Source organism: Strix aluco, chromosome 4 (assembly GCF_031877795.1).
Source record: "Strix aluco isolate bStrAlu1 chromosome 4, bStrAlu1.hap1, whole genome shotgun sequence".
NCBI lineage: Eukaryota > Metazoa > Chordata > Aves > Strigiformes > Strigidae > Strix > Strix aluco.
In genome coordinates this window covers 85,015,974-85,041,814 of record NC_133934.1, presented here as the reverse complement: position 1 = coordinate 85,041,814, position 25,841 = coordinate 85,015,974, and the positions used below count along the sequence as shown (strand labels likewise).

At 43.2% G+C, this 25,841-nt stretch overlaps 1 protein-coding gene and 1 long non-coding RNA gene across 12 annotated transcripts in view; one reads left to right on the top strand and one right to left on the bottom strand.

Annotated features, from left to right (window-relative positions):
* The window catches only part of ARHGAP24 (Rho GTPase activating protein 24), a 228,940-nt gene that overhangs the window by 180,610 nt on the left and 22,489 nt on the right, over positions 1-25,841 (top strand). For 7 of the 9 annotated variants that reach the window (XM_074823888.1, XM_074823894.1, XM_074823893.1 and 4 more), the window contains one exon: positions 11,779-11,901. In XM_074823888.1, coding sequence (XP_074679989.1) covers positions 11,779-11,901 — 123 coding nt within the window. Of the gene's footprint in view, positions 1-11,778; positions 11,902-14,751; positions 15,894-25,841 lie in introns of those variants that run through there. The other 2 variants (XM_074823891.1, XM_074823897.1) reach the window with 2 other exon arrangements.
* Positions 9,823-13,473, bottom strand: LOC141923212 (uncharacterized). Of its 3 annotated transcripts, none has more exons than XR_012623234.1 (4): positions 11,820-13,473; positions 11,619-11,733; positions 10,654-10,841; positions 9,823-10,285 (listed from the first exon to the last, which is right to left on the bottom strand). It is a non-coding gene; the product is annotated as an uncharacterized LOC141923212 (long non-coding RNA). The 3 variants fall into 3 exon arrangements; XR_012623233.1 differs by having other exon boundaries at positions 9,823-10,841; positions 11,820-12,721; positions 12,825-13,473; XR_012623232.1 differs by having other exon boundaries at positions 9,823-10,841.

Sequence of the window (25,841 nt, the reverse complement as noted above, 5' to 3'; positions counted from 1 at the left end):
TGTGTCTTTTGTGGGTCCACCAAATTATTTCTCTGCTTCCCTGCACTAAGTGTAATAGTCTGTCAAGACCAGGTAAAATTATAATATGTGCTTTGTTAGAATGTTTGCTAAGTTTTATGTTAGTGCCAGAGTGTGTGTTTAGGATATCTACAGTCAACTGCACTGAAGCAATTTCTTTTCTATAAAGGTGTAACTTGCATACTGTAAATCTGACCTTTTTTTTCCCCTAATCCATCAACTACTGTGAGTTCATTGCCAGTCTTCACTATACAGGCAGAAGAATGTGATTTCATCTCAGTTAGTATGGCTGAAAAAAAAGGTAGAAAAATATTTTTTTGCTGTTGTGTGGTTTCACAGAACTTCAACATAAATAAGAAAGTGGAATTATTAATGGATGTAGAAAATGTTATCAGCAACTCTGAAAACAGCTGAAAGTCACAACAATAGAACAGCAAACATGACAGTTCAGACTGCATTTCATATCACAGTGACGCTGACAACACTGAAAAAATCTGGAAAGCTGAAAACTATCAACAGCAGTGCAAAAGAAACATGCCTCTGACTTCCATGTGGTACTGATTAAGTGGGAAGGCAGCGAAGTGCAGAGCTGTGATGGGGTCCACAGTTTGATGGCCTTTTAATGCCACCTGTAAACAAAATGTTCTGGGCAGTGTGCCTTGAGCAAAAAGAGAGATGAGATTTTTTTCAAGTGGGAGTGGCACTGGGGAAGGGCAAGATATAAAAGTTAACCGTGCTGGTACCAGCATCTTAGTGACAGGGAAGGGTAGGATGAACAGACTCTACAAAATAGGTAGCACTTGGGATCTGTGTCTGAGGATGAGGAGGATAACTGTGAAATCTGTTTGAATCATAGCAGAAGTTCAAACTAGGAGTAAAGGAAGGGCAACAAAAGCAGGGGAGAAGAAGAATGAGACGTGCCTGAAAAGATTAAGTGCTCTGAAAAAATAAGAGCTCTCACATTACACAAGGGATGATTTGAATTCACATCTCTCTTTTCCTAATTAATGACATCTTTCTAACACAATAGATATATTTTGATTATATTATCTATATATCATATAGATTATAACTGCTGGTGAGCAAACATCACAGTTCTTTGCTCAGGTATTTAAGCAATAATTATGATGTTAGCAGAAGGACTTGGTAGCTGTGCAATACACAAAATGCTTAAATATGGCACTGATTTATGCTTTTATTGTGCAAGACACTATTATAGACAGATGTGCTGCAGTTGTATCCCTGCAGCACAGAAGAAAGCTATCTGTACAGAGCCTGATTTTAGGTATCCAACCGCAGCTGGTTCAGAGCTTCTTGAAAACTCTTTCTGTTTAAAAAGCCCTGCTGTCTTGCAGGCATTCTGAAAGTGGGGAAATTGTGATAGAGCACAATGCCCACCAGGAAATGTACTTGTGTTAGCAGTCTTTTGCCATTTAGTACTTAAATTAGGCTTCAGCCTCTATGTTAAAAAGCCCCCCCAAAATAGACCCTTAGTGCAGAGAACTGCTGTTCAAGGTTATTAATGCAAAAGATCGGCTTGGATACTAGCAGCAGAAAATTATACTTGTACTGAAGTACGTAAAAAACAGTATCGTCATTACTGACTTGTTTGCAGTTACTTAATTTCCCTCTTTAGGAAAATGTGTTAGTTCTTTGTGAAGAGAGAAACTAAACAGTGGACCTGATATGGTTTGGTTATAAAACAGTGGTGAGTTTGATAACTCTGTATTTCAAAGCTGAGGTTTCTCAGCAGTGATAGTATGTTGTTTAAAACACATAGGTGAGGTAACTGTATCTTCCAGCCATCTCTGTCTCCTTTCAGAACGCAGAACAGCATAGAGCCAGACAAGAACAGAGGATATAACAGGACAGTCCTGGGTAAAAGAATTGAAATTGTAATTTGTATATCTTCCTCAACCCAGTCTATTACCTGTCATCAAGGCTTTAGAGGTAATGCAGCTCTGTAATGGAACTCAAAACAATTCATTAATTGCATCTGTTACCTGCTCTGGTTTTAACAGAACAACAGAGGGTATTCTTCAAGTTTTATGGAACACCTTTTGAAAATTCTTAGGAGTTAAATTCTAATGGTAGCCACTCATCTGTTGTAACATCTAGCCATCTAGATGGATTTATCTGTCTAAACATGCATGGAAAACCAGCCAACATTATTCTACCTCATACACTTATGACTTTTAAAGTACGTAGGAGTTTCCTCTTAGTACCTTTATGATCTTTTGAATCTGGTTTGTCATATATTACATAACAGGACCAGTGAGAAGTTCCTTGTTTCAATTATTGGTACGTCTCAATTGTTTTTTATTTTCATATGTGAAATGTTTCAGCTTCTTTTTCACGTCTCTTATGATGGGATAGTAAGAAATGCTACAGTAGTGACAACTTGTTAATTTATTACCTTAAATATTTTTCCTAGAAGCAAGTTTCTGCACTCAGTTTTGTCATGCAGGTCTTCAAAACGCAGATCACAAATTCACAGGAATCATCAAATAATAAGCTAAGATACATGATTGCCCAAATCTTTTTGATTTTAAGATGGGCAGTGTTTTTTGTGGATCTGAATGAAATGCTAAGAGTTGACAGGTTGTACATTCAATTTAGTAGGAAGCCTACAGAGGGTGGAAGTAAGGACAGGTAGCTTGAGAGGAACATAGAGAAATTGTCTGAGCAGTCAGGGATCAGGTTAGGAAAGCTAAACCCCTGATAGAATTAAATCTGGCCAGGGATGTCAAGGGCAACAAGAAAAGCTTCTGTAAGTATGTCAGTGATAAAAGGAAGACAGGAGGATGTGGGCCCTCTCTGGAAGGAAACAGGAGACCTGGTCATCTGGGATATGGAGAAGGCTGAGGTACTCAACAACCTTTTTGCCTCAGTCTTCACCAACCAGGGCTCCAGCCACACTGTTCAAGATGCAGAAGGCAAAGGCAGGGACTGGGAGAAGGAAGAACCTCCCACTGTAGGAGAAGATCCGGTTGGAGAGCATCTGTGGAACGTGAAGGTGCACAAGTCCATGGGACCTGATGAGATGCATCCGTGGGTCTTGAGGGAACTGGCGGATCAAGTGGCCAAGCCACTGTCCATCATATTTGAGAAGTCGTGGCAGTCCAGTGAAGTTCCTGCTGACTGGAAAAGGGGAAATATAACCCCCATTTTTAAAAAGGGGAAAAAAGGAAGACTCGAGGAACTACAGGCCAGTCAGTCTCACCTCTGTGCCCAGCAAGATTATGGAGCAGATCCTCCTGGAAACTATGCACATGGAAAATAAGGAGGGGATTGGTGACAGCCAACATGGCTTCATTAAGGGCAAATCGTGCCTGACAATTTGGTGGCCTTCTACAGAAGGAGTTACAGCGTTGGTGGATAAGGGAAGAGCAAATTATGTCATCGACCTGGACTTGTGCAAAGCTTTTGACACTGTCCTGCACAACACCCTTGTCTCTAAATTGGAGAGACATGGATTTGATGGATGGACCACTCGGTGGATAAGGAATTGACTGGCTGGTTGCACTCAAAGACTTGCAGTCACAGCTCGATGTCCGAGTGGAGAGAATTGATGAGTGGCATTCCTCAGGGGTTGATGTTGGGACCAGTGCTGTTTCACATCTTTGTTGGCGACATGGGCAGTGGGATTGAGTGCACCATCAGCAAGTTTGCTGACAACACTGAGCTGTGTGGTGCGGTTGACACGCTGGAGGGAAGGGATGTGCCATCCAGAGGGACCTTGACAGGCTTGAGACGTGGGTCCATACAGACTTCATGAAGCTCAGCAAGGCCAAGTGCAAGGTCTTGCACACAGGTCAAGGCAATCCCAAGCACAAATACAGGCTGGGTGATGAGTGGATTAAGAGCAGCCCTGTGGAGAAGGACTTGGGGGTGTTGGTGGATGGAAAACTGACAATGAGCCAGCAATATGTGCTCGCAGCCCAGAAAGCCAACTGTGTCCTGGGTTGCCTCAAGAGAGGAGTGACCAGCAGGTCGAGGGAGGGGATTTTCCCCCTCTACTCTGTTCTTGTGAGACCCCACCTGGAATGCTGTGTCCAGCTCTGGGGGCACCAACTTAAGAAGGACATGGACATGTTTGAGCAGGTCCAGAGGGGGCCACAAAGATGCTCAGGGGGCTGGAGCACCTCCCCTGTGAGGACAGGCTGAGAGAGTTGGGGTTGTTCAGCCTGGACAAGAGAAGCCTCTGGGGAGACCTTCTAGCGGCCTTCTAGAACTTAAAGGGGCTACAGGAAAGTTGGGGAGGGACTCTTGATCAGGGGTGTAGAGATGGGATGAGGGGTAATGGTTTTAAAGTGAAAGAGGGGAGATTTAGATTAGATATAAGGAAGAGATTCTTTACTGTGAGGCCCTGGCACAGGTTGCCCAGAGAAGCTGTGGCTGCCCCCTCCCTGGAAGGGTTCAAGGCCAGGTTGGATGGGGCTTTGGGCAACCTGGTCTACTGGAAGGTGTCCCTGCCTGTGGCAGGGGGTCGGAACTAGATGGTTTTTAAGGTCCCTTCCAACCCAAACCATGCCATGTTTCTATGATCTGGGGGGCTCAGTGCAAGCTGAAACAATTGGGTGTTTTATGATTTGATTGTTTAGCATGCAAGGAGCCTGTAATTTCCTCAGTGCAGCGTAGCTTAGTGCTAGTTTTTTGTTTCCCTTGGCTTTTGGTGTTTCCATCACTGATGGCTCTGATAATGCCTCTTAACTAGAGACTTTTCCAGGGTGCTCTCTTTTATATTCCACGTTCAAGCTATTCTCCCTCCACCTACCTTGGTCTTAACCTCCCTGGTTGATTTTCAGCTTCACAAAGTCCAACATCACATCTTTGGTTCATGGACATCTTTCCTCCTTCATGATACAGAGATATTTTAGACAAGCTGTGTCGTGAAAGATGTGAGTTGAGAAAATACAGTGTTCTATGTAGCTTCCACGGAGCAGGTCTATTCTGATGAGAAGATACAGCATATATTCTGTAACAGTCATTTCAGAAGTAATGCTGAAACTACTGTAAATACAGAGTCTCTGATAATCATACAGTGGGAGTTGTTCTTTTTGACATGAGTTTTTGCATGATCACTAAGAATCTGGTTCTCCAGACTACCTTAATTTTGTGGTAAAAGAAAAAGGTGGCAGTGACTTGAACTTAGGCCATGTACTCCTTTTTTCATTCTAGTTGAGCTAAGAGGGTGCTGTAAATTCTTGGTAAAGTTTTACGCAGGAAGTGCAGGAGCAATACCAGCCATGTGCAGAATAAAGAAGCTTTTAAGTATTATAAACAATCAAAACGACAGAAAAACCCAAACCCAACCCAGCCCCCCAGCTCTTGTCTGCAAGCTCTGTGTTTTAGCTGCATCATCAGAAATAAGTCCCCTGCTGATATGCAGAAATTCATTGTCCCTATTTCCTCTCCACCAACGCATCTGTAAGAACATAAGCTTGTCTGCTTAGCAGGTGGGATGTGCAGTTCCAAAATGTTACAGGTTTCAGCTAGCTGTGTCTCTTTCTGTTCTTTAAATTGGCCACATGAGATGAAGCAGTTGCTGAGCCTTCAACACAGATTCTCACTTGCTATGAAGAAAGGTTTCTCAACAAATCCCAGAGCCAATAACACATTAAAATCTTAATAAAATACAGTTGCATCCCAGAGTTTAGCTCCTTCATTTTGCTTTGCAAATTTCAACCTATGTTCTGACCAAGCTTTTTGCAGTTAGGTTTTTCCACTGGCCCAGTTGGTGTGAACATACAATGTTTTAGTGCTCAAACTGGTCTAACGAGCAGTTTGAATGACAAATTGTCCCATATCACAGTGCAGGAACCTGAATCATTCTTGAAAGACACCTACGCGTGGTTTTCATCAGACTCAGGATTAGCACAGGCGGTGGCCAGCAGAAGACTTCTATGCTTAAAGCAGCAGTGGTTAGTGTTGAGTTAATATCAGGTTTGGGTGATCATAATTTCTGTTTTGTTCTTAAACAAGGAATTTCATTAGAAAAAAAAAAAAAAAGGAGAATGAGGTGGTCGTCTTGGTTTCTGATATTCTAGTATCCTATACAACTTGCAGAGATGATTGCTATTTAGGATTAAAAAGTCTGAATACAAATGCTGTAAAATAAATGTTGATGAAGGAAATGCAGGTGGGTTATTTACAGAGAAATAGGTCAATTGTGTCACTTAATGGGCAGTTCATTTGCAGAATAGGGGAAAATTTAAGAACACAAAGCGTAGCATAAGAGTCATGAATTTTATCATAATTATTGGTGTTTTGCTTGTGAAGAAATACTAATTGGAGTCCTACCAGGAACTGCAAATTATAGTCTTATACATCTGAACAGAGAAGAGTGTGCTTGCTTCATTGCACACAATGATGGCACTTCTACATTGGGCCACACTTGGAAGATTTATGCAAAACACAGATGTGTACATTTCTGAGCTGCAAACTTTGTATGCAATATCAGTTGTACAAAGATCAGCTCTTCTACCTTAAAAGCTGGTACAACTATGAGGCTTCAGGGGATATAGGGTCATGTGGTAGAAGCATTGTTCAATGCACATATGCAGAAACGTGGTGATGGACAGTAGTAGCTGGAAGAGAATTCCAAACCATACAACGACGAGAACTATTTGAAGGACAAGCTAAAAAAAATAAGAAAATAGAGTGAAAACGGGGTGCAGTAGAAAGAAAACAAAGGACGACTCAGGCAAGATTTTCAGAAATTAATGTCTGAATATCAGTTCCTAAATCTTTCTGTAAGTATGTGAGCTTGATTTTTTTGTGAGGTGATAAGTAGCCAGGAGTTCCTATTTGAATAAACCATATGGAGGTGCATTTAGTGTATTGATCTGAAACATTAGAAGGCTAAAATGTTACTATTTAACATTTTCCTGAGAAATTAAAAATTTGGGAAACAAATGTGACGCATCCAAACAGGAGGATGTTTCTAAAGAAAACCTGGTGGGTTCTATTGTAATGCCAGTCTGTCTTTCACCGTCTTTCAGTTCCCAAGCTGAGAGCGAGGGTTTCAGAAACTGTGGCAAAGAGAAATGCACAAGGGAGTCGGGAACTGTTTCATTTCAAAATTGTCCCTCATTTTTTTTTTTTTTGTTGGTATGTGAATATTCTTTTGAGGTTGGCCATGACTTCTCAGCTCAGAAAAATCAGATTAATCCTAGTTTTTGATGTCCCTCCTGTGAGAAAATTCTCTTTTAAACAGTTGGTATGAATTTAATCCCTTCGCATTCCATTCTCAAGAATGCTGTAACTACTGTTTGCAAGAAATCCAAGATGCTTTTGAAAGGACAAGGAAATATTTCATTCAGAGTTCAGCCTGGGTACATTCAGGTAAGAGAAAGATGTTGGGTAGACAAGAGGAGACTACAAATTAAAAAACAACTTTGTGTGACTGCCCCCCGCAGCTGAATGCAGGTCTGTGTGTTCACATTTAATTGATGGACGATTAAAAGCAGGAGAGCTATTGAGCCTGGTGTTTCAGGAAAGAAATCACCCTTAAATTCAGTCACCACCTCTTCATGCTTTTCCGAGTGTGTGGTGTGGTGCTGCATGAGCAAGCGCAGGCTGTTCCCCTTCTTTCTCCCTGTGGGATTGGCCTCTCCGGATTTTAATTTTTTTTTTTTTTTTTTTCTGGTTGCTGTTAAGAGTTCTTAAAATCCCTCGTCTCGCTTGTATCAAAGCGGCACTGGTTCGGTGCACAATGCTGCACCCAGCATGGCGCTGAGTGGTCACAAGCTGTCCCGATCTTGAGGCCCAGCAGCAGCCAGGATTTACTGGTTCCTGAGCCCCCGAACCCCCGAAGGAGGCAGGGAGGAGCACCTGGGAACCTGTGAGTCATTCCTAGTGCCAAAGGGGGCTGGGGGAGAAGTCTGACCCATTCCAAGTGGAAGATTCATCATGGTATTGTGCTATTTCACTGTTTCCACTCCAAATGGATGTTATGGATAGATTTTTTTTCAATAAATAAGAATTAATTTTTGACACTGCCAAGAAAATAAAACAGATTAGGGATTGGTTAGGGCTGCAAGAATGAAAACATGTGATATTACATTGTAGTGTTGAGAAACAGCATATATCCAATTACTTTTGGCCATCACCAGAGGCTGGAAGAAACAGGATATATGCATCAGTTGTGTAAACAACAGCTTTTCATCTTGAATATGCCAGAGTCAACTTCTTTGGTCAGATAGACTGGCTTCTGCTCTGTTCAGGTTCTGTGATACCTGCAAAGTAACAAGGGGATACAAGCGATAGGACAAGAGGGAATGGCCTCAAGCTGCACCAGGGCAGGGTCAGACTGGCTCTTAGGAAGTATTTCTTTGCAGAAGGGGTTGTTGGGCGTTGGAATGGGCTGCCCAGGGCAGGGGGGGAGTCCCCATCCCTGGAGGGGTTGAAGAGTTGGGTTGACCCAGCGCTGAGGGATCTGGTGGAGTTGGGAATGGTCAGTGTGAGGTTCATGGTTGGACTGGAGGAGCTTCAAGGGCTTTTCCAACCCAGATGATTCTGTAGGAAAAAATGAAAAAAAAAAAAAACCAAAAAAACAAAAAACCAAACTGGAGTTCATATTCCAGCCCCTCAAGTCAGCTATTCACAAGCAGGCCACAACACACAGGATTAGGTATTTCTTGTACTTGGACTGCAAATACAGGAAAGAAAATTTGAGAAGGCATAATCTGGAGCTATACAACAATACAGGTAAAATACATTATGATTGGCATGCCCACAGGAGAGGAATAAGGATGCATTCACATCCATAATGGACTTCATGCTGGGCACCGTTTTCAAATGATGACCTTGATGCGGTATCTGTGTTATGAATAGATGTCTGATTTTTGGAGACTGTGATCTGCTCATGTTTCATTATAATCATAACGATAATATTATAAGGAGAAAAAAAAAGTGGAGATTCTAAACAGCGTCTTTCAGAAGTGTCCTGGGGACCTATTGGAGATTCAGAAAGGGCCTTCTAATTCTGTTTCTGTTTATCTGATATTACTTACCTGGGATGACTCTTTCCTGAATCATGGTAATTTGTGCTTGTCTGTCCCCCTGATCTTGTTAATTTTGTATTTAAAATATAGTCCCACTAAAAATTAACATTTGCAGTAAAAGACAAATCCAACATGTGCTATTGTATCCCCAAAAATCTTTTAGTGGGCTTCAGTTCTTGAGTAATAACTAAATTAATGCACAAGTAGAAGAATCCTGCAAGGTCAGGTATTGTGGTGTGAAAGAAAGGAGTTGGATTGCAAAGTAGACAGATCCAGAATTGTTATAAAATGGTGAAGCTCCTTTTGTTAGGAAAGCTTTTCTTTCTCATACCAAAAGATAACATAATCAAATGTAACGTTTTCCTTCTCTGCAAAATTAAACACATTAATTGTGTATTAGCTGAGTGGGTGTTTACCTGAGTTAGTTGTTTAGAGTACTGCTCTGGAGTCCATGCTGTAAATGAACTGTCTAGACTGCTGGGATTAATCCAGTTTATCTGGAGAACACCCTCCAATTTGTCATAACGTGATAACTGAGTAAATCTCACATAATCTGCTGAATTTGAATATGCAGGCTATTGAAAGAATAGGGAGCAATCTGACAGATACCTGGGAGGAGGACCATCACTTGGCTGTGGCTGTCATCTTTTTTGTTGTCTCTTTAGTAAGAAAATCAGGTCACCTCTTGTTTTATTCCTGGATCTGATATGTATTTTGCATGAACGCATCTTTTTGTTCAGCACCTTACAGGATCCTGATTCATTTAAAAAAAAAAAAAAGAAGCTACAGTACTGTATGATAGTATAAATAATTTTATTCAGTTTCTATCAGCCACAAAAAGGGTGCAGCTGTGTTGCATGTTTTTTTCTCTAGACTATATTTATTACTGTTTGATTTAATAGCCGTGACAATATATTGAGGCTTTCAGTTTGTATCTTTATTTTTGGATCTTTTCAGGATGAGACCTCTGGATGATATGTAAAATATGCCAGTTTAAGTAGACTGTAGACAGTATCATGTCTACTCTTCATGCTTGAGTGAAAAAGATCTGTCCTCCTTCTGGTCAAGATGGCTATGTAAAAGGTAGAGGTGGGGAGTAAATTTCCAAGGCCTGACAATGTGCTTTCTGCTGGGCAGGTTGAATGCCACCATTTGGGATGCCAATGCTTCCTGATCCCCATACCCTCATCTTCCGCTTCGTGAAAGGTAGAAATGATGGAACATAGCATAGAAGGAAGACCCATTCTCAATGCTAGTCACTGAAAAGATTCCAAAAAAATACAATGCAGTTTAGCTCACCCTGGTATTTCTCCAGTGTTGGCGCTTAAAATAGGTTCATCCCCAACTTTTAACTATGTCTTAGAAAAAAAAGTGGTGTTCTTCAGACTTTTGAACTGTGTCTAAAATGTATTGTACTTCAGGTTGTTGCATTACTTCTTTGAATGCCTTTTTGGGGAACATATGGTATGTGAATGGCTGTATTTTGACTGTAGAAAACCAGAGTCTCTCTTTACCTCCACGTTCAAATTTAAGTTTTGGATAATGATGTAAACCTTAAGCCTTCAGTAGAATGTGCTCAGGTCTGGGAAAATCGGGCTTTTGTGTTCACCAAGTTTCACTTAAGTACCTTTTATAGTTGTGTGTCCTCATTCTGTAAAGCGTGGATTATATGAGTAGGTTCATTTAGAATGGTTGTGCCAGGAAGTCATGGTTGGATTGTCCAGCCCTTAAGAACTTTCTCTTTAGAAACCTAGCTGTTCCGATGCCCAGCACTGAGCATGGCACTCTTCAGAAGACCTCCCAGGAGCAGTATTCCTGCAGTAATGAACAGAGGTAGTTACTTTAGATATGACTAGATTCAAAAACAGGAATGGAAGAATCTGGGAAGAGATGAACACAGAACTCACGGGAATTCTGGGTGCCTTGTGTTTGTGTGTGAAGTATACATGCATGCCCTTGGCTCGATGAAAGGGCTTCAAAATGTCTGGTGCTATCTTTCTGGAAGGGTTTGCTCCTTCTGCAGTGCTGGGAAGGTGGTTTGAATCCCCACATGCTCGTGGACTAACGCAGTACCCATTAGGATGGAGGTGAAGCAGTACTACAAGTGAAAACCTGGAGCTGTGGCAAGCCAAATTCTGGTTTTGACCGTTTTAGTGTTGGCTCATCCTTTAAATAAAGGATAATAAGGCACTGTGTTTCCTCTTAATCTAATCCTCATCAGACCCATCCAAGGCAGGGGGTTGTACCATGTCAGCTGCTAGTGTTGGCTGCCACCTTCTTAGAGATTCACAGCAACACTTGGGTATACCAAATGTCGTTGCCGTGAATGTGAAACATTGTGTTCCTGAAAATAAAAATGGAGTCTTCCCCACTTGTTCAAAGCACACTTATCTCCCCCTGCATTTCTTCTCTCTGTCATGATACAATAACTGCTGCAAGATTTCCAGTGTGTATATCAAGTTACAGATTAGTGCAGGCCCCTGTGGTTCTTGGAACAGCATGGGGCTGTTTTTGTTTACCGATGACATTTATCCTCTCATTTCCTTTTGGAAGCATGACAGCTTCTAGCTGTCTGATGGGAAATGTACTTACAGGACCTTCTTTTCATGCTGTGTCTGACGATAAACACTGCACTGCATAGTATTCGTGTCTGCTTGCTATGGAGCCGCTATTACTACTTTCAGCAGTCAGTCTGGCAGGAACTTGGCTGGAAAGCAAAAGGGTTGCTAAGTGCAATTATCTTCTCTTGCAGGAGGAGACCGAGAGCGGATGACGGCTAATCATGAGACGTACCTTCTTATGGCGAGCACGCAGAATGACATGGAGGATTGGGTGAAATCCATTCGCAGGGTTATATGGGCGCCATTTGGAGGAGGTGAGTCAGTGAGGAAACGTGCAAAACTCCCAGGTACTTAAAGACATGTAAGGGTTCTGCTGTTGTCTCTCAGTCATAGCCAGAGTTTTGAAGTGGAGGAGAATGGTCTAGATCTTTCAAAAAAAGTGGAGTAAACCCTTTGTTTTCACTTGCAATGCAGGTATCGGGCATGTTCTCATGCAGAGGGCTCAGTTAAAAGGCTTTAATCTGTCTGGAACCACTTCACTTGATGGGGATAGCACATGATAGTGCATTACCAAGGCAAGGGGAAGTTTTCACAGAAGGTTGGTCTTCTATGAAATCAGCTTTCCTGCCGGGAGAAACAGGGTAATCCCTTTGATCACCAGCTAAAAAACCATCCATGTGTTTCATAAACGCCTGCTACAAGAAGCTGTCAGTGATTCTCCTGCAAGTGAGAACTAAGACCAGTAATAGTTTTATATAAAGCTATGCACTGCAATATAAGCCTCACAATATTGGCACTAGCAGTATAGGATTTTTTTTTCTTTTGATCAGCATACCCAATAATTTCAGTAGTACTGGATCAAAATTTATTGCTGAATGTCTAGTTGTCATTTTAAAAAGCTCTCTTATGTTGAAGGGGCTGCAAATTATTATCATCATTCTCATCATTATTATTCTGGTGATAATGTCTTGCCCTGGTTTGAGCCCAGAGGGCAATTGAGCACCATGCAGCCATTCACTCACCCCTTCCTCCCCAGTGCTGAGAAGGAGAAAAATTAATCAAAAGGCTCAGGAATCGAGATAAGGACAGAGAGGGGTTGCTCACCCATTATGGTCACAGGCAAAAGACAGGCTCCTTAGGGGAAGAAAAGAAGGACATTAATTCGAAACACTAACAGTGACACTTAACAGACAGAATGGGACAGTGAGAAGCTTTACCATATCTTTAAAAAACACACCTCCTCCAACCCCTCCCTTCTTCCTGGGCTCAGTTTTGTTCCTGATATCTCTACCTTCTCTCTACCTCCTCCCTTCAGAGGGGCAGGGGATGGGGCTGCAGTCAGTCCGCTGCTTCTTCCTCCAGGGTGATGGGAAGCACTCTTCTGCATTCTTCCCCCTGCTCCACATGACGTTCCTCTCACGGGAGACAGTCCTTCACAAACTTTTTCTGTCGTGAGTCCTCCTCACGGGATGCATTCTTCTCAAGATGCTCCGGTATGGGTCATCTTCACGTGTTCCAGTCCTCCCAGCGCCGGAGTACAACAGCGGGGGCTGCTTCTTCCCACAGAGTCGTTGGGGGTCCTCCCCAGGCCACGGGCAGATCTCTGCTCCTCTGGTGACCTCCATGGGTGCAAGGGGGTGGCCCTGCTCTTTCACCACAGGATACAGGGGGGCTGTCTGCTCTGGAGCACCTCTGCCCCTTCCTCCTTCTTCCTTCAACTGACGTCAGTGTTCACACAGGTGTCCTTCTCGTAACGCCTCCTCACAAGCCCCCTCCTCCCAGGTTTCCCTTCTTAAATACGTTATCGCAGAGGCACAGCCACCATCGCTAATTGGCTCTGTTTCTAGCCCAAGTCCATGCACAGAGCTACAAATAGAAACCAAATCTCCCGAGTCCTGACCCTGTGCTTTCTTCACCAGCCCCTCATTTGCTTTTATAGGGCAAGAGCTATTTCTAGCTTCCAGCTGGGAATCCTTCCAGCCACCATGAAAATTCTCAGGACATCATCATTGTTGTAGGAGTGTTTAATGCCAGTTACTGAGGGAAGAATCTCACTGAAGACTCCCCTGTTTTCTTAAGCAAATATACTGACTCAGGATTATTTTTATTGGGAAGCAAACAGTTAACTCCCTGGAAAACATGAGAATAGATGGAACATGCTTTTGGGTTTAGTCTTCACGGAGAAGATTTGACCGTGATAGTAAGGCAAAGGCAGTGTCGTGGGAGGTGTCACCATTAAGAACTGTGTTTCTAGCATGTCCCCCATTTTATTAACTACTCATTACTTAAGTTGATAGTCTGAGCTATCTTAACATGTCTTAATAAGCTCTGTAATTATGTATGGCCAAACACACTCCTATTTTTATTATCCCTTGCTACATGGATGTTGCTACAGCTGCTGCAACAGTATGACCCTTCTAAAGAAGGGCACTTCTTGCTTAAGTTGTCTAAAAGCCTGACTTTATGAGCTGTAGCCACCAGAGTTAAAAATCTTTTTATCTATTACATTAGCTATAAACAAGATACTGAAAAGTTGTAGTCACATGATGATGACCAGCCAGTAACAAGTAATTACTTGTAACACAAAATTATTTCAGACAGCTAATTAATCAAAACCCCATCTTCCTAAATTTCAGTACTAGCTGGTAAACCACAACAGTCTGGTGTCATACAAGTCAAGTGCCACTTTGAGTAACATACTTGAATTTTCTGGTTCCTTTAAGCACTGTAAGCAAGCTGTGTGTGTGCATATGCAACGGATGTGTCTTGGTGAGCCAGTAATATTTAAAGTTTGTCTAGCAGTGGGAAAGGACTCCTGGTACCAGAGCAAGGAGCTCTGTAAATGATTAACCATATCATTAAATTGTTATTTGTTAACCTGTGCTAGAAAGAGAAGGTGGGAGGGGGCAAGTGGGAATCTGCTAAGGTGATCAGAAACAGCTTGGGTTTTGCACCAAAAGAATAAGGTGACTGGAAAAAAATCTGAAAGGGAAAAGAAATGTAAATGAGTCAGGGCATGCAATGCCTGTTTGCACATGAAATTCCTTTCCTGATTAGATTAAAAAGGCAATTTTTTACAGGAGGGAAAGGCCTGAGCATTAACTGCAGAGCTTGCAACTAAGGGGGAGGGAGGAGGCGAGAAGAAGGAGCATGAGCATTTTAGCAGGGATAGTAGCAGTGTAAGGTCTCCTGTGGGAGCCAGACACAGCCTGCTTGCTTTCCAAGCTGCCGCACACCACAGCCGCCTGAAGTCAACTCAAAGTCACCCGGAGGAGCAGACAAATCTGCGTTGCAGCGGCTGCCTCCTCTCTGTCCTTCCCCTGCACCTGCTGCGTGCGAGGGGCTGGCGCGGATGGCAGCAGCAGCAGCCGTGGCTGCCATTGCCAGGCGTGGGACCAGAGGGACCGAGCAGGCTGAGCATCCCTGCGTGGAGGCACGTATTTCTCAGCAGCTCCCCGGGATCCTGCCGGCAAAGATGCGCTGCTGCCGCATCTGACGTGCCTCTCCCGTGAGAGCTCCTGGTAGTTCGAAGGCAATAAAACAAGCAAGAAACCCATGAGAACATCAGACTGGGTGCTGGGTGTAGAAAAAGCCTTTTGAAAGGAATCTGTGATGGACAGAGAGCCTTCTAGGCGAAGGGGCTGTTGTTCTTGCTTCACGATTGCAGAGATAAAGGGAGCCAGCAAGGAGTATCGTATCTCGGAGGATTCTTCAGTGGCCTTTTTGGTATTGTTCTTCTCGTTACCCTTGTGCACTGTGAAGCACTGACCTTTTCCTGTGGAATTGGAGTCTCTGCCACTCAACCCCGTGTTCCAGCTGGGAGGAAGAGGTCTTTCTCCCCCTCTGTGCAGGCACTTCTGTTTGAATGGAAGATACATTTTTTTGCTGAAACTCTTTTGTTGTGACATTACATAATAAACAGTTGTCTTGCCACAGGAAATAAAAGAACCGAAAGGAAATAGAGACGGAAGGAAATTGTTCCCCAAAGCAAAACTGAAGCAGGGAAGAGAACATTAAAATTACTTTAAGCCCTACCCAAGATCTAGAAGACCACAAATCTCCTAGCTCCAGAGGAAAAATACACTATTATAAAAACTCCTCAGCAGTCAGTGATGATGAGCAGTCATAGTGTTTCGTCTGGATGCAGCTGGTGAAGGAAAGCTTTGGAGGGACGTGGGGACTCTGGCCTGTATGATGCCTGAAGACAGAAATGCTGGAGTCCGCAGCCCAGGTGCCTTAGCAGCAGCTCCTTTCCTTCCTAAAACTACTTATAGGAGAATTAAACGGTGTTTTAGTTTCCGTAAAGGTAGGTCCATTCTGTCGCTGTGTTCTGCTTTGCTAGTGAAGCCATGATTTCTGAGAAGTCACGGGGGCTGTGTGTGCAGGGGCAAATGAGAGTACCAAAACAAAAGGCATTAAACAATGCAGATGCCAACATTCCACAAATGATTTATTTACTTCTTTGTTCATTTGTTTGTAGCTGGCCAGCTGATGCTGTGTCCTCTACATAATAGTCTGTGAATGGGCTGCCTGAATGAGGTAGCTTGAGACAAGGTTATTGCAGAGCCTCTAAGGAAAGAATCAGTGCGAGCAGTGGGGGAATCAGACCTGTGATGCTCTGAGTCACCTATTTGTCTGGCAGAACATCAGGAAGAAGAGTTTGGGTTTGTATTTTGTCTGTGAGTGAGGAGGGGGGAGAAGAGAGAAAGCAAAGCAACATGATAAATGTGCATCTGTGCAGAAGACTAAGTCCTTGGATTCAGAGATTTCTGATGGATTGAGGTGTAGCCCTACAATACACTGTCCTGTTGCAAGTGCTGCATTGCCACTTCATCCTGCTGCCCTGCAGCCTGCATTTGCCTTTCCACCTGCTGCATAGAGATGTTTAAAGCTAGTTTTCTTCTGCATTGCACATGCTCCTGTTGAAGCAGAGCATGGCAGTACTGGGGGGAGGAGGGCAAAGAGGAGGCTGGCTCTCAAGATATGTTAGCTGGAAGCACTGGAAGGGAGATGCATGTCTGAGAAAGAAATATGAGTGATGTCAAGGTGCTTGGGATGAGTGGGGAGAAACTGCCTCCATGATGAGGACACAAACTTTGTCTGTGGGAAGAGGGGAATATTGGTGCTGCCTTAAAAACTATGCTGGACAGAAAAATCCAAGTAAAAGGGCTAAATTGTCATGTTGTTCTCAAGTGTGAGAAATGATCTTACACAGGACTTATACAAATATAATCATCTTCATCTCCTGTTCTTCCCTAAAGTGTTCCTCCATGCTGCCATTTGTCCTTTTGCAAGACCATGCAGCTCTTTGCTCACAAGACTCAGTGGTGAGGCAGTAGCATCATTGCTTTTGAGGGTTGTGTGTGCACAGGCAGTCAGGGGCAATGCCTTGAAATGAGGGATCACAACTGGTGAGCGACTCGCCGCAGAACTACAGCAGAGATCCACCATCACCTGCAGCTGAGATAGCCTTGAAAGCTATTTGCCCCCTGTACCCCCACTCCCCAGGGCCAGCATTGCCCTTGGCTGCTGGAGTTCAGTCCTTCTGGAGACTGGCTAGGAGGATGTGGCTGTATCCGTATGAAGTGTGCTAGTGCGTTTCAAGGTATCGGTGTAAATTAGAGCCGCCTTGTGCCCCATGTATATACTTAACTATTTGAGAAATGTTTGGAAGTTGAATAAAGGATGAACTGATAGTTTTGCAGACAGCTGCCTTTGTGCCTGGGGTGCAGCCTTAGCTGCTCTAAGAAGAGCTTCAGCTGTTGCTTCTTTCTCCATATGTTCTGACACAGAAACTCTTCATGTCTAAAACTCCCAAGTGAAGATGCAGCCCTTGGGGCAGAGGACAGAATAATGGAGGCCATGCTGCTAATTTGCTTTCCTCTACATATAATTTGTTTGAGTTGCTTTCTCATACACGTTTTCTGTCAACAACGTTGTCACAAGGCCCCTAGATCAGAGCTGGAGATTGCTGGGTGCACATGTTTAACTAGATCCATGTCCCACTAAAGTCAACAGAAAGATGAACATTAACTGGACTTTCAGTCAAGTCTTTACCAGGGTTGTACAGGCAAATTAGGCTAACTAATTTGTCTTATTAATTGGCATACTGAATTCTTATAACTTCATCTGCAGATTGTATGCGTAAGTATAAAAAAAGGCAAAACTAGCCTTCTGCAAACCTAGTCCATACTTGTGTAAAGCAGATCAGTTAGTTCTAAGCTGTGCAACACGATGTGGAAAATAAAATTAGCAGGGAAAACCACTGGCTAGTCATTGAAAGAACTGCAAGGGAATCATGACATTGTATGCTTAGGCAGAGATACATCATCATCTTCACTGATGGTACAAGGTGTGGAACCCTTCTTGGAAATCAGATCAAAGCTGCATTGTGATAGGCACCGAAAAATTAAATGTCAGACCTGTTTGGAGGTCATGTCATAGAAGTCAGTGCTCAGAGGGCAGCATCTGAAGAGGGTCACAGCCAAGTGTCTTTAAAAATCTGATTTAGAGAAGATGCTCTCTGTTTAAGTACACCCCAGGAATCTTCTGAAAGCACATGCAGGGTAAGTGGGGAAAGCAATAACTGAGGGTAACTTTGCTGGCATGCAGTGGTGAGAACATTCAATAGCATGGTGAATTTGGGTGAGCAGAGTTTTGGAGGAGGAGTTGGCATTGGCCACGGCCAGAGAAACAGTGCAGGTCCTGATGTGATGGACCGTGGTAAGTTCCTGGTGATGTTTTTAAAATTGCCTCCATTCCTTTCTGTCCTGTAGCTAGTTCTGCTCTTATTTCAGAGTTGTTTTTTCTAAGCAGTAACTGCTGGTGTGCAGCTGTGCTAAACTCCAGGGCAGGATTTTATCTTACCTTATCTACTGCTGGCATCACACTGACTGTGGGGTAGGAGAAGGCTTGAAGAATAGAAAATGAGTCAGGCGGGAACAAAATTCTGCCACTGCTATTTTTGGTGAGATTTTTCCTCTCCTGTACATTACAAAATTCTGTAGAAAAGAGGAAAATACTGCCTGCCTTTGATCCACCTAAACCAGCACTTAATGCTGGGGAACACCAGAGCAGAAAGCTGATAAGAAATAATAATTTAAAACTCCATATTAAGTGTTATGTGGCCATGACAGCCACTTCTGTGTGTTATTCCAGGACCTTTGTTCCCAGTCCCGCTGTTTAAAGCTGTTCACCTGATCTGTTATTTTCACTGTCGATACTGATGTAGAATTGAGAGCTGCTTAAAATTCTCATCCAGATCAATTCCTGAGATCAATTCCTTTGACCTTAACTGACCCTTTCTGATGAGTATAGCCAATAAACTCAGAACTTGCTTTGGAAGGACAGAGATCTGCTGCTGCATATTGAGAGAACACATGTACAGGTGTGGGCCCTCTGTTGAAAGGATCAGCCCTCTGTAATTTATGCTGTCTGAAAATTATGCTATCATCTGAATTGCTGAGGGGTGCTTTGGGAAAGGCAGAAACCTTCTGGCTCGCTGAGTGCGTATACTGTGGTAGAGCTAGAGTGGCAGGTGGGCTTTTTAAAGCTATTCCTTATAAAGCAAGGACACAGAATTGCCACCTAGATCTTTCTTCTTTTTTCTTACTGAATCTAAAGCTTAGAGTCAATAGACTTGAGATGTGACCCCTACCTGTGTTCAGTAGCTAAGGAAATAATTGACTAATAGCATTCTTAGATTTTTAAAAAACATACTCAAACTGTGAATATATACCATTGAAAATAGCACAGTGCTTTCACAACTCCTGACATATGTAGAATTTGGATATAGCACTGTAGTGTCTTTCATAAGCTTTATGGGTATCTGTTAGGTTTGGAAATGCAGTTTCTCAAAATGTTTACAAAACTTCTGCCACGGGAATGTCCTAGTTAATGAATAACTGCTCAGCATGCCTTTTACTAACATGTGATTTTTCTCTTTGATGTTATGCGTGATCTTGGCTTAATTGGATATAGCTTTAAAGACCTACAAGGGCCTCTCTGAAAAAGCAGTTCTGCTGATTAAATCTAATGACTGGTCAGAACTGGAATTCTGTACATTTTGCTGCCTTCCTCCAGTGGTGGGGAAGCCAAGCTGCTGCCAATCTCAAGGTTTTTTGTTGGTTTTGTTTGTTTGTTTCCCTTCTGGCACCCTATCCCCAGGATAAACCAAACCACAGGTCATCATTTTGTGCATCTGTGCATTTCTGGATTTTGGAGACATTGAGATTTAGGAGGAGAACTTGGGTTTGGATTACAACATGAGTTATGAGGGCTCTCTTTTATTTCTTTCTTCACAGAGGTGTTCTTGTTTAGTTACTATAGTAGAAATTTACTTTTGAAAAACAGCATGTGGAATAATCTGTGATTTTGGTTCTGTTGTGGTCTCCATAACTTGGACTGTCATTTCCTTGCTTCTCTGTAAAGGAGATGTTAGCAGTTATGAGGTATAGCTGATAGGGTTCTCCATTGTCTGCCTCTGCCAACTACTAAGGCAACTGTGTTTGCAACCACAATTCTTCACAGCATTGCTGTTGCTTCATAATAGTCAACGTCTTAGTCGTCATAAACTATTAATCTGCAGTATCTCTGTTGTAGTTAGTTGTGATGTAAGAGTGGATAACGGCGTTAGAAAGGGACAGTGGAAGAAGGTGCACCTTACAGGCTGTCATGGCTTTTCCAAAACAGTGAAAAACCCAACTGACACCAGAAAGGTGATGAACAAGGTAAAAGCTGTGGTAACATGATGTGGAAGCAGAGTTGTCGTTGTTTCTGTGACTTCTGCCCCTGCAACAGAGTGCTTTTTCCATAAGGCATCAGCAAGTCTGTAACTCCAAGTCAATATTTATGTAGGTTTATCATGACTGATTCCTTTCATGGCCAAGTGCTGCCTGGTGCCGTGTTCTGCACGTCAGGTGAAGGAAATATTTCCTTTGGAGAAGTTCAGCCTAGACTTTGAAACAAAGCCAAGCCTGCCTGAGATGAGTTCCAAACCCAAACAAATTGGGTAGTAGATGGTGACTTCAGACGCACTTCAAGGTGTGATGTGGTGATTTTCCATGAGACTTTGGTCTTAACTTTAGGTTATTGCATGGTTGTCGGAATTACCATGCTAGCTATGACTTCTCAAAGCTGAGTGTGGAGCTCCTCGTACCTGTGAGATAGATATGGTATTATCACCATTCATGTAGATGGGGAGCCAAGTCCCTGAAGCTTTATGTGATATGTGAGGATGATGAGGCACACACCTACTCCTCTGGCCGTGAAGTATATATGTGGCCAGACTCAATGTAACTGTGTTCTGAGGACTGTGGAGGATCTGAATCCAGCCTGTCAGATCTGAGACAACTGCTGTAGTTATTCTTTATCTCCTTCAGGCATTCCTAGCTATGTGTATTTTAAGTGTCTCAATGAAACTCACTTCATTTATGGTATACCCTATTGCAGTTAGTATTAGAAACAATTCAATATTTACACTTAAGGGATCAGAACTGGGAAATTTAGGCTCCGATTTGGATTTTTTTTTTTTTCTCTTGGCACTGGTTACCTCTCCATTCCATCAGGTTTTATTTTTCCTCTCATATAGGTTTTTTAAGGTTTTCTTCATTCAGTACCTATGAATCACCTACAGTGATTACAAAGATGCTGTGAGGCTATGCAGGGCAGAAATCAGGAGGTCTAAAGCCCAGCTGAAAATTACCCTGGCTTCAGCAATCAAGGATAACAAGAAATGTTTCTATAAGTATGTCAGTAGCAAAAGAAAGACCAGGGAGAGTATCCATCCCCTGCTGGATGCAGGAGGAAACATGGTAACAAGTGATGAGGAGAAGGCTGAGGTGCTTAATGCATTCTTTGCCTCAGTCTTTAATAAAAAGACTAGTTGTTCTGAGGGAATCCAGCCTCCTCAGCCAGAGGACAGAGACTGGGAGAACGAGCCCCCCGCAATCCAGGAGATAGTCAGTGACCTATTGCATCACATAGACACACACAAGTCTATGGGACCGGATGGGATACACCCGAGGGTGCTGAAGGAGCTGGCTGGAGTGCTCGCCAAGCCGCTTTCCATCATTTACCAGAAGTCCTGGCTGACCGGGGAGGTCCCGACAGATTGGAAATTGGCCAATGTGACGCCCATATATGAGAAGGGTTGGAGGGATGATCCAGGAAATTACAGGCCTGTCAGCTTGACGTCGGTGCCCGGGAAGCTGAGGAGCAGCTCATCCAGAGTACCATCACACAACACATGCGGGACAACCAGATGATCAGGCCCAGTCAGCATGGCTTTATGAAAGGCAGGTCCTGCTTGACAAACCTGATCTCCTTCTACGACAGGGCGACCTGCTTATTGGATGAGGGAAAGGCTGTGGATGTTGTTTACCTTGACTTCAGTAAGGCCTTTGACACCGTTTCCCACAGCATTCTCCTAGCAAAACTGGCTGCTCGAGGCTTGGATGGGCACACACTTTGCTGGGTAAAAAACTGGCTGGATGGCTGGGCCCAAAGAGTTGTGGTGAACGGAGTTAAATCCAGTTGGCGGCCGGTCACGAGTGGTGTCCCCCAGGGCTCTGTTTTGGGGCCACTCCTGTTTAACATCTTTATTGATGATCTAGACGAGGGGATCGAGTCTAGACAGATGACACCCAGTTGGGTGGGAGTGTTGATCTGCTTGAGGGTAGGGAGGCTCTGCAGAGAGATCTGGACAGGCTGGAGCGATGGGCTGAGGCCAACTGTATGAGCTTCAATAAGGCCAAATGCCGGGTGCTGCACTTGGGCCACAACAACCCCCAGCAGCGCTACAGGCTTGGGGAGGAGTGGCTGGAGAGCTGCCAGTCAGAGAGGGACCTGGGGGTGTGGATTGACAGCCGGCTGAACATGAGCCAGCAGTGTGCCCAGGTGGCCAAGAAGGCCAATGGTATCCTGGCTTGTATCAGAAATAGGGTGGCCAGCAGGGACAGGGAAGTGATCTTACCCCTGTAGTCGGCACTGGTGAGGCCGCCCCTCGATGACTGTGTTCAGTTTTGGGCCCCTCACTACAAAAAGGACATTGAATGACTCGAGTGTGTCCAGAGAAGGGCAACAAAGCTGGTGAAGGTTCTGGAGCACAGGTCTGATAGGGAGCGGCTGAGGGAACTGTGGGGGGGGTTTATTCTGGAGAAGAGGAGGCTGAGGGGAGACCTCATCGCCCTCTACAGCTGTCTGAAAGGAGGTTGCAGAGAACTGAGGATGAGTCTTTAACCAAGTAATGAGCGATAAGACAAGAGGTAATGGCCTCAAGTTGTGCCAGGGAAGGTTTAGACCAGATATTAGGAAGTATTTCTTTGCAGAAGGGGTTGTTGGGCGTTGGAATGGGCTGCCCAGGAAGGTGGTGGAGTCCCCATCCCTGGAGGTGTTTAAGAGTAGGGTCGACATAGCGCTGAGGGATATGGTGTAGTTGGAAACTGCCAGTGTTAGGTTAATGGTTGGACTAGATGATCTTCAAGGTCCTTTCCAACCTAGATGATTCTGTGATTTGCTGCTACAATACAGAACCAGGTTTGTTATATCCATCTAATGTCACCTTTTGTACATGAATCGCTTGTTACTTTCTATTTGTCTTTATAAATACTGGTTGACACTAGTTACAGACACCTTAATGCTTTATAGTTGCCACCTGTTTTCAGTACATGTTGTGTTGTGGTGCATCAGCAATTTATAATAATATAGGAATGATTTTTTCTCCCACTGCACGAAAACCCCTTATTCTGATTTTATTTGTTATGTATCTGACATGCTTTGAAAGCCAATTCTAAAATGAAGGAAAGAAGGAGAAAAAGGCAGCATCTCAAAAAATGTATTAATAGGAAGTGATGTGTTTTGACTGCAGTGTCATTACGAATAGGAGATTCAAAGCAGTCTGGTAGGTTTGAGAACTTACTCTTTCCTCTGCAAATGTAAGCTTCAATGTGCACATTACTGATTAAAAAATGTTAGCATGGAGAGAAGAAAGTATAGCCAACAGGACAAAGCTTTTTCATACTAATTGTACTGGCAGTGGGCATGAGATGTAATTGTACATCATATAATTGGAATATCCTCTCTTAAACTGATTGATTTTGTTTGAAAAGAGGCAAAACCTCTTGTCTTTAAAACCAAGAGATCTCACGGGCTCTTGAAGGAAAGCTCAGACTGTGTGTGCCTAGGACAAACTGGAGTAGGATGGCCAAGTCCTACACCTAAGAAGGTATAACCCCAGGGAAACAGCTCTGCGGAAAGGACCTGGGTGCCCTGGGGGACAGTAAACTGTAAGTGGACCTGGCAGCGAGTAGGGTTTGGCTAAGTAAGCAGTCTGGGCAGTATCAGCAGGACCAGAGCCAGCAGAGGGAGGGAAGTGATTAACCCCCTCTGCTCAGCATTTTTTGGACCATATTCCAAATACTGTGTCCATTAGAAAGAAAAAAGAGCGGGGGAGGTAAAACTGGAGGAAGTTGAGCAAAGGGCCACCAAGATGCTTGGGAGCTAGAACACATTCCCTTTGAGGAGAGGCAGAGGAATCAGCCAGGAGAAGGGACAATTTGGGGGGCACTGAACAGCAGCCTTCTTGTGTATAAAGAAGGACTTTGGAATCCCCAAACTCCTACAATCACACAGATTCTTTCACTGAAAGTCAGTTGACCTTCCTCCTTAATTCCACTGTTTTCAGAAAGAGGGTCTAGAAAATGGAGGGACTTGAGGATTTCCTCTGTGTTGACCAGCAGCAACCCTTAACTCAGACAAATACAGGAAACCTGTGTTCATTTAATACTCCTGCCATCCCCGTGGGCAGTTTGCAAGAGGTTAGGAAGGTATGTAAGAATTAAGAAGACATACTTTAACTCCTCTGCCAGCATGAAGAGGCTGAACTTTGCAGACACCAAATATTCCACATCAGTCAGTATTCTTCTAAGCTTGACTCACTCTGAAATTTAAAAAATTCCTTCTTTAATTGTCAATTGTTGGGTTTTGGGTTTTGTACAACATGAAAAAAAGTGAGCTAATAAAGAGTGACTGTGTGATGTTCAGTCCCCTTACCTATTGCTGGTTTTGGCATCCACAAGTGTGAGTACCATCAAAATCACCAAATACGCTGCTCTGCATCGTGAAATACTTTCTGGATGTCTTAGCTGGACATCAGTTACTCCCTCCAGTTACTTCCTGTGCTACAGTAAAAACGATTGCATTTAAATACAAACCCCAGATCTTCAGTATGGGTGACTGACAGCTTACTACCCTACCTTGCCATAACATCCCGCAGCGTATGCAAGGCAACTTTCCCCCCTACAACTGAGATGTTGATTATCTTTCTTTTGTTGGAGGAAAAATGTACACATTGAAGGTTGCCCTGAAGGATGCTCCAATCTGGATGCTACCTTAGCTTGTGGTTATTTGTTCATGTAGTTGTAGTTTATGGGTAAAGTTTTTGGTCCAAAAGCAAAATCTGACTGGCTTAACTTTGGGCTTTTGTTAGAAAAAGCAAACCAAAACAACTCTGTTCTCCTTGCTGAATATTTTTAAACCAGTAGGAACTGTGCACTTAGTGAAGGGCATAATTTGACTTACTGCCCTTTTTTTTTTTTTTTTTTTTTTTTTCCAAATTCCAGTGTATGTAATTGGAAAAGGAGCCTATTATTTGGTCTTTAGTTTCTGATCACGGTTGCCTTAGAACCATTCTTTGTCTTGCTATAGAAATATACATATAGAAATCGAGTTGCCTTCCCTCAGCCCCAATACCGTTCAACAAATGGTGGTTTGAACAGTTGATGGAGAGAGCTTCCATCACAGATGATGTGCCTGAACATTAGTGTGATGCTGGCTATGATGGCTGGCTCTGCAGTTTGAAAGGGAGAGGCAAAATAGGTTATGAAGAGTAGCTGTCTTTTCAGTGGTAGCGATAATATCCTCAGATCAGGATTGAAGTTAATTCTGTCAAAAAACCTTCATGTTCTTCTGAGGTTAAGTATGAATGCAGGTTTCCTGCAGTTTGTCTGACATATTTCACCTTTAATGTCAGGATCTTTTTTCATGCACAAAGCTTATTGTTGCTAAAGCAGACAATGATAATGCAATTGGTAATACATTATAGGAATTGTCTTTGTTTATGTGGGAGAACTTAATAATTTGGTTTGGGAGGAATGAAATCCTGCATTATATTTATAAATCTTTTTCCCTCCATGTGTAAAGGTAATGTTTAGATGCTGTTGAAACTGATACAGGAGCTACTTATTTTTTTATAGAT